This window comes from Heteronotia binoei, chromosome 4 (assembly GCF_032191835.1).
Source record: "Heteronotia binoei isolate CCM8104 ecotype False Entrance Well chromosome 4, APGP_CSIRO_Hbin_v1, whole genome shotgun sequence".
Lineage (NCBI taxonomy): Eukaryota > Metazoa > Chordata > Lepidosauria > Squamata > Gekkonidae > Heteronotia > Heteronotia binoei.
In genome coordinates this window covers 180430895-180439836 of record NC_083226.1, presented here as the reverse complement: position 1 = coordinate 180439836, position 8942 = coordinate 180430895, and the positions used below count along the sequence as shown (strand labels likewise).

Sequence of the window (8942 nt, the reverse complement as noted above, 5' to 3'; positions counted from 1 at the left end):
AATGCATTCAATGTTGCTTTCTTTCCACCTCTTCCTCTCTCCCTTGTGGCTCTGAAACATCTGGCATTCATGTCTTGCATCTCTCAAACATCTGATGTTTATTCTATGTGGCTCTTACATTGAGCATCTTTGGGCACCCCGGGGTAAAGGGGTGTTTATTGCACTGTTTGCATTTAGCTTCTTTGTAGTGCTGTTTTGTAGACGGGGTGTTTATTGTAAGCATTCAAAACTACAGTTCTCTCGCCTGCACTTCGTAAGATGAGCCCTGCTGGATCAGACCAACAGCCCATCTAGTCCAGCGTTCTGTTTCACACAGTGGCCAGCTAGTTCCTCTGGAGGGCCAACAACAGGGCATAGAAGCTGACACCTTCATTAGAACAGCAGAAGAGCCCTGCTGGATCAGACCAGTGAGGGTCCATCTTGTCCAGCATCCTGTCTCACTCAGTGGCCAACCAGTTTTTCTGGACAGCCAACAGTGCAGAGAGGCCGAGGCCTTCCCCTGAGAAGAACATCAGAAGAGCCCTGCTGGGTCAGACCAGTGAGGGTCCATCTAGTCCAGCCTCCTGTCTCACACAATGGCCAACCAGTTCCTCTGGAGGTCCAGCAACAGGGCAGAGAGGCCGAGGCCTTCCCCTGAGAAGAACATCAGAAGAGCCCTGCTGGGTCAGACCAGTGAGGGTCCATCTGGTCCAGCCTTCTGTCTCACACAGTGGCCAACCAGTTCCTCTGGAGGGCCAACAACAGGGCAGAGAGGCCGAAGCCTTCCCCTGAAGTCGCCTTCTGGCTCTGGGATTCAGAGGCTTAGCACGGGGCCTAATCTTGTCTCTCTGGCGATGGAAGAGAGGAACCAACTGAAAATGTCTGCAGAGCTGGAATGTGACCTTGGAGAAAAGCAACGCCATGGTCTGGGAACTAATTCAAAGATTTTTTGAGCAGGAGAGTTAGGAGGGGAAATGATTAACTGTTAGCCTGTCGCCCAAGGGGTGTCAGACCCATTTGTTATATGGGCCAGATATGACATAAATTTGACCTTGTCATAAAATGTAATGCCAGGTAGCAGAGAGATAAACTTTATAAAGCACACAGGCAAACATAATTAAAGATTTGAAAAAGCTTAACGCATGCTTAAAGCCATTACCACTTGTTGGTCTTAAAGATGCTTTCTTTGTATCTCTCCTGTGTGAGCCAGGGAACTGGGCAAAATTTTCGTTTTCCCCAGGGAACGTTGGCGGGGGGAGTCTCAGCCAATGGAAGGAAGAAAGGCTTGGCTTGGTAGGTTCTGCCGTGCAATTGAGAGAGCCTGGCAAAGCAAGCTCTGCCTTCCCCCCCTTCCTCCCCAAGGGAGGAGCCTCAGCCAATGGAGAAAATAGAGGCTTTGCTTTGTAATTCGTGTGCGATTGAGCAAGCCTGGCAAAGCAAGCTGAGATGCAGAAGGAAGCGAGGGAGAGGAAAGCAGACAGCGGCTAGTTGCTTGAGGGTCTGATAGGAACTCTCTGGGGGAATAATTTGACCCCCGAGTCACATCTTTGACACCCCTGCGCGTAGCCTATATCCGGATTGGATGTTTCACTGATTGTCAGTCTGGTGAGACAGTAGTCTTGCGTGCATATGCTGCAATTGTTTGCTAAATGTTTCTTCGTTAAAAGCTTCTTTTGCACTTACTCAAGACGCCTTGCGATAGTTTCTGGGCGGAATCTTACACTCCTCTTCCTACGCCGCAACTCTGTCCGATTCAATTCTCACTGTTTCCATGGTGAGGATTATGTCCAAGTTGCCATAGCAGGAATCTGTGGCTCATGGGCCTCGGAGTCCTTTAAGGGATCCGGGGTTAGGTTTGCCACAGACAGACGGAGGCCCCCCAGGGGCGAGTGACCAATAGACAGGGGAGTCATGGCTCCGTGGTAGAGCATCTGCTCGGCCTGCTGAAGGTCGCGGGTTTGTTCCCCGGCATCTCCAGTGAAAAGGATCAGGCAGGAGGTGATGGGAAAGACGTCCGCCTGAGCCACTGCCCGTCTGAAGAGACAATGCACCAGTTTGGTGAAGTGATTAAGTGCCAGTTTGGTGTAGTGGTTAAGTGTGCGGACTCTTATCTGGGAGAACCGGGTTTGATTCCCCACTCCTCCACTTGCACCTGCTGGCATGGCCTTGGGTCAGCCATAGCCCTCACATTGTCCTTGAAAGGGCAGCTTCTGTGAGAGCCCTCTCCAGCCCCACCCACCTCACAGGGTATCTGTTGTGTGGGAGGAAGGTAAAGGAGATTGTGAGCCGCTCTGAGACTCTTCGGAGTGGAGGGCGGGATATAAATCCAATATCTTCTTCTTCTTCTTGCACGGACTCTTACCTGGGAGAACCGGGTTTGATTCCCCACTCCTCCACTTGCGGCTACTGGAATGGCCTTGGGTCAGCCATAGCTCTCGCAGAGCTGTCCTCACAAAGTTGTCTGTTGTGGGGGAGGAAGGGAAAGGAGATTGTGACTGCTCTGAGACTCTTGAGATTTAGAGTGAAGGGCAAGGTGTAAATCCTATACCATCATTATCTCCTCCTCTTCCTTCTTTGGTGTAGAGGTTAAGTGCGTGGACTCCTATCTGGAAGACCCGGGTTTTATTCCCCCCTCCTCCACCTGCGGCTGCTGGAATGGCCTTGGGTCAGCCATAGCTCTGGCAGGAGTTGTCCTTGAAAGGGCAGCTTCCGTGAGCACTCTCTCAGCCCCACCTACCTCACGGGGGCGTCTGTCGTGGGGGAGGAAGGTAAAGGAGATTGTGAGCCGCTCTGAGATTCAGAGCGAAGGACAGGGTATAAATCTAATATCTTCTGCTTCTTCTTTCTCTCTTCCTAGCCTCTACGGATCTTACTACTTCTGGGATTAGCCTTGCGAAGGATGGAGACGGCTCACTGGTAAGACGGTGCTTTTTGTGGGGCTCGGGCTTTATGGCAAAGGCAAGGGGTGAGGATCGTCTCATGAACATGAGCTGTCTTCCACTGAGCTCGTGGCCCTTGTTTCTCTGTTGGAGTGCTCCATGTGGTTGACACGATTACGTCAAGTGATAACACTTAATCAGGGGTGGCTATACTGCGATTCGGGAGCCACATATGGCTCTTCCACACATATTGTGCTGCGGCTCTTGAAGCCCCCACTGCCCTGTCAGCTGGCTCGGAGAAGGCATTTCTCTCTTTAAATCGCTTCCCGAAGCTGGTGGTTTGGAGAATGCAATAAAAGTTAAAGTTGCTTTCTTTCCACTTCTCCCTTCCCATCTATTTGCCTTCCTGCCTTCCTTCCTTGAATCATAGAGTTGGAAGGGATCTCCAGGGTCATCTAGTCCAACCCCCTGCACAAGGCAGGAAACTCACAAACACCTCCCCCTAAATTCACAGGATCCTCATTGCTGCCAGATGGCCATCTAGCCTCTGTTTAAAAACCTCCAAGGAAGGAGAGCCCACCACCTCCCGAGGAAGCCTGTTCCACTGAGGAACCGCTCTAATGGTCAGGAAGTTCTTCCTGATGTTGAGCCGGAAACTCTTCTGATTTAATTTCAACCCATTGGTTCTGGTCCTACCTTCGGGGGCCACAGAAAACAATTCCACACCATCCTCTATAGAACAGCCCTTCAAGGACTTGAAGATGGTGATCCTGTCACCTCTCAGCCGCCTCCTCTCCAGGCTAAACATCTCCAGCTCCTTCAACTTTTCCTCATAGGACTTCGTCTCCAGACCCTTCCTTCCTTCCTTCCTTGAATCATAGAGTTGGAAGGGACCTCCAGGGTCATCTAGTCCAACCCCCTGCACGACACAGGAAACTCACAAACACTTTCCCCTAAATTCACAGGATCCTTATCGCTATCAGATGGCCATCTAGACTCTGTTGAAAAACCTCCAAAGGAGAGCCCACCACCTCCCGAGGAGGAAGCCTGTTCCGCTGAGGAACCGCTCTAACGGTCAGGAAGTTCTTCCTGACGTTAAGTCGGAAACTCTTTTGATTTAATTTCAACCCGTTGGTTCTGGTCCTATCTTCTAGGGTTACAGAAAACAATTCCACACCATCCTCTATATGACAGCCCTTCAAGTACTTGAAGATGGTGATCCTATCACCTCTCAGTCACCTCCTCTCCAGGCTAAACATCCCCAGCTCCTTCAACCTTTCCTCATAGGACTTGGTCTCCAGACCCCTCCTTCCTTCCTTCTCTCAAACATCCCTGACATTCATGTTTCAAACATCTGACGTCCATTCTCTGTGACTCTTGTGTTGAGCAAGTTTGGCCGCTCCTGTGCTAAATCCATCTAGAGCGGGTTGCCGTCTGCAGGGAATCGAGTCCTGGCTCGCCCACCTGGTGTGGGGAATTGCGCTTTATTTGCCTTGCCAGGCTTGTCCAAATGGATGTCTCTTCTTGGCCTGTCCTGTTGGGTCAGTGATTGGGCACATTTGTGGGGGATTCAGCCCCCCCACCCACTTTGAAAGCTGCCGCCGCCTGTGTCCGTGTTTCAGCTGTCTACATCTTCTAAATAGAAGTTGGGGTCCCCTAAATGAGTCGAGTCAAGTCAAGTTAGCTTTTATTCAATCAATCAATCAACATTTTATTTATATCCCGCCCCCCACTCCCCCGCCGAAGCAGGCTCAGGGCGGCTAACAACATAAAATACAGTAAATTATACAATAAATATTTAAAAACAGTAGCTAATTTTGAACAGTCTAATTTAAAATTTTCTAAAATTAACGTTTTAGTGCTATTTCAGCATGATGGTGAAAATCACTTAGGCGAGTCCCTCTGTCATTTTAATCGGTGAAGGCATAAAATATATAGATGTATATATTAGAGCAAATTGGCTAAAAAAAGAAAAGATAAAAGTGGAAAGATTGCATACATATACATCAGGAAAAGCACAAACAAAAACTATTTCTATGAGATCCTCTGGCGTGCCTTTAAAACAGAATAAAGAAACTTGGCCACTTTCTCAGTGACACTAGATGAAGTATCGTTCAAAAGACTATAGACCTTAAGTGCATCAGAACAATCAACCAATCAAGAGGATGTAAATACTTGTGACGAAGATCCGTATACAAATTACAATCAAGAAGAATCTTAGTCACTGACTCCACACATTTTTGCTTGCAGAGACAGTATTGGACTGAGTAGGCTGTCTTGTTAAATCTGGCGTAAAGAATGGCCGAGGGCATGGCGTGGCATCTGGCAAGGGGAAAAGCTCTACGCTGGTGCCCCCGAGTGCCATGGTACCTGCTTGACCCCTTTTCTGGTACCCACTTAAGTGTTTTTAGAAAGTGGGTGGGGCCAGGTGGAGTCCCGCCTCCAGAACTTCTGACTGGCCAGTGGAAATCTGTTTGATCAGCAGGGGTAAATTTCGTAGAGAAATAGGTGCCGGAGCTCATTAGCACAACGCGCTTGCGTATGGAAGGAGTACTAAATTATATCAGCTCAGCATCGACCTTAAAATGCTTCTTGAATGAAAGCTGCCATAATAAAACCTTCCTCCCATCATACTTTTAAAAATTACTTTCTCCTGCATGGGCACGGTGGCATGATGGAAGATTTCCATCTGTCTGTTTTATATGTTTTGGTGGCTATATGTTATATATTGGTGGGTATTTTAGGTAACTGCTCCATTTAATCCAAATGGGACATCTGCATTTGCAGAACCTTTGTATAATACTCTGTTCTTAACAGCCGTTTCAAAGCCCATTGTAAAAAATTATGATGCTGACATAGGAAACACAGAATATATTTGGATATGTTTTTATTGTATTTTATTGTTTTATCATACGTTGTACTCTGTCCTGAGCTGTACGGGGAATGGGTGGAATAGAAATACACTATATATGGGAGGGACGGTGGCTCAGTGATAGAGCATCTGCTTGGTTAGCAGAAGGTCCCAGGTTCAATCCCCGGCATCTCCAGCTAAAAAGGGTCCAGGCAAGTAGGCGTGAATAACCTCAGCTTGAGACCCCAGAGAGCCATGAATGAGGCTGTGGCTCAGTGGTAGAGCATCTGCTGGGTAAGCAGAAGGTCCCAGGTTCAATCCCCGGCATCTCCAACTCAAAAAGGGTCCAGGCAAATAGGCGTGAAAAACCTCTGCTTGAGATGCTGGAGAGCCCTGAATGGGACTGTGGCTCAGTGGTAGAGCATCTGCTGGGTAAGCAGAAGGTCCCAGGTTCAATCCTCGGCATCTCCAACTAAAAAGGGTCCAGGCAAATAGGCGTGAAAAACCTCAGCTTGAGACCCTGGAGAGCCATGAATGGGGCTGTGGCTCAGTGGTAGAGCATCTGCTTGGGAAGCAGAAGGTCCCAGGTTCAATCCCCGGCATCTCCCACTAAAAAAGGTCCAGGCAAATAGGCGTGAAAAACCTCAGCTTGAGACCCTGGAGAGCCATGGATGGGGCTGTGGCTCAGTGGTAGAGCATCTGCTTGGTAAGCAGAAGGTCCCAGGTTCAATCCCCGGCATCTCCAACTAAACAAGGGTCCAGGCAAATAGGTGTGAAAAACCTCAGCTTGAGACCCTGGAGAGCCATGAATGGGGCTGTGGCTCAGTGGTAGAGCATCTGCTTGGTAAGCAGAAGGTCCCAGGTTCAATCCCCGGCATCTCCAACTAAAAAGGGTCCAGGCAAGTAGGCGTGAGAAACCTCAGCTTGAGACCCTGGAGAGCCGCTGCCAGTCTGAGTAGGCAGTACTGACTTTGATGGACCAAAGAGGGTCTGATTCAGTAGAAGGCAGCTTCATATGTTCATATAAAATAAAAAAATAAATAAATGTTTTGGTTATTTCCCCAATTTTTGTGGGAAAAAATCCTAGAAAGTTTGTCAAATCTTATAGAGTTCAGCCAAATTCTCACAGGGGGTTTGAACAATGGAGCCCAGAAGCGACTACTGGGAGCAGGGGAGAGAGGAAAGAAAGAGCACAATAAAATTTAGAGGTTTCAGAGCTCCGCTCCTGTGAGATCCTGCCCAGAATGAGACCTGTTGATCAGGGAGATTAAAGCAAGCTTTTTTCCCACAGTACTTGCCAGCAGTGTTGGTTTTACTATCTCATATTCTTCCATCTTGCTATATATTTTTTTTTAAAAAATATATTTCTCTTGTACTCTGCTCTTGGGCTGCTTATCTGTCTCTCTGCAGCAGCCATTTTGTAACCGGTCCTACCTCCCATGCTGGCTTTTTTGTGGCTGCGTCCACTTGCCCTGTTTCAGGATTCCGGGGGCGCCTGAGGGCTCAGAAAGGTAGGGGACTCCTGATCTAAGCGATGTCTTGTTGTTTCCTCTAGCCTACCCTGACCGACTTCCACAAAGCTTTCCAGGTGGTCTTCGTAGATCCTTCCGGGCTGGTGAACTTGTGTGCCGATATGTCTGCCAGCAAGTACAGGCAGGTAAAAAGGGAGAGCGGGCTAAGACTTATCCTTCTTGGGACCAAATGATTTCATAGGATGCTAGAGTTAGAAAGAGCCCCGTGGCGCAGAGTGGTAAAGCCGCAGTACTGCAGTCCTAAGCTCTGCTCGCGACCTGAGTTCGATCCCGGCGGAAGCTGGGTTCTCAGGTAGCCGGCTCGAGGTTGACTCAGCCTTCCATCCTTCCGAGGTCGGTAAAATGAGTCCTCAGCTTGCTGCGGGGGTGGAAATGTAGATGACTGGGGAAGGCAATGGCAAACCACCCCGTAAAAAAACTCCAAGTAGGCAGCCGTGTTGGTCTAAAGTAATAGAACAAAATAGGAGTCAGTTGCACCTTGAAGACCAACTTAGATTTATTCCAAACGTAAGCTTTCGTGTGCTCTAAGCACACTTCATCAGACGAGGAGTCCGGCACAGTGAGCAGAGCCACACATAGCTGGTAGGCAGTGGCTCAGTGGCCCCGTAAATAGTCTGCTGTGAAAACGACGTGAAAGCGACGTCACCCCAGAGTCGAAAACAACTGGTGCTTGCACCTTTTTTTTTTTTTCGAGTTGGAAGGGACCTCTGGGGTCATGTAGTCAAGCCCTCTGCACAATGCTGGAAATCCACAAATACCTCCCCCTTGCCCACACCCCCAGGGACCTCCGCTCCATGCCCAGAGGATTGCAAACACACACACACCAATTCTCCAGGATCACTGGCCTGCAGAAGAATTGTATCCTGACCCCAAAGCAGTGGTCGGAATTTCCCTGGGCATGTCAGAAGGGGCCATGAGAACTAAACGCCGATGCAGCCTTTTCTGCCCTCCTCCTCTTGATCTGCCTAAGTTTGCAGAATCAGCATTGCTGTCAGATGGCCATCTGTCCTCTGCTTAAAAACCTCCAAGGAAGAAGAGCCCACCACCTCCCGAGGAAGCCTGTTCCACTGAGGAACTGCTCTGTCGGGAAGTTCTTCCAAATGTTTAGCCGAAAACTCTTCTGATTTAATTTCAACCCATTGGTTCCGGTCTGACCTTCCGGGGCAACAGAAAACAATTCTTCGCCGTCCTATGCCATGTTGCTGGCCCTCCAGAGGAACTGGTTGGCCACTGTGTGAGAGAGGAGGCTGGACATGATGGATTATTGGTCTGATCCAGGAGAGCTTGTCTTTGCTCTCTCTTGACCCTCATAGGGAGGTGGGACAATGTCTGGGGTCACATCTGTTCTGTAGATCCCCCAAGATGTATTGAGGCCTTGAAAGTAGAACTCACTGCTCTATGGGACAGGCTGAGTTGGTTCCCGAACGTTCTTAAACTCACAAGGTTTGATGCTTTCTAGATCCAGTTTGAAGCCAAGCATTCCATGGAAGTTCTGGATGATAAGACGGTGGATGGATTTCAGCTTTTGCTCATGACTCGCAAGCCTTTGATCCGAACATTCGACCATGTGTTCCAGTAAGATTCTCATTTGGGTGCCTGCGTTATTTGGACAGTGAAGTTTTGGGCCTGTCTTGACTGCTTCTGATAGTGACCTTGGAAAACTTAGCAAACCCCTTCCCCTCCCTCCAAAGAAATAAGGAT

General features: G+C 48.9%; 1 protein-coding gene and 1 non-coding gene across 2 annotated transcripts in view; both read left to right on the top strand.

The window, feature by feature from the left end:
- The window catches only part of NOL6 (nucleolar protein 6), a 108810-nt gene that overhangs the window by 20554 nt on the left and 79314 nt on the right, over positions 1–8942 (top strand). The window contains 3 exon segments of the mRNA XM_060236249.1: positions 2837–2895; positions 7265–7366; positions 8701–8816. Coding sequence (XP_060092232.1) covers positions 2837–2895; positions 7265–7366; positions 8701–8816 — 277 coding nt within the window.
- On the top strand, positions 1717–1849 carry LOC132570666 (small nucleolar RNA SNORA5). The gene has a single exon (XR_009555365.1). It is a non-coding gene; the product is annotated as a small nucleolar RNA SNORA5 (small nucleolar RNA).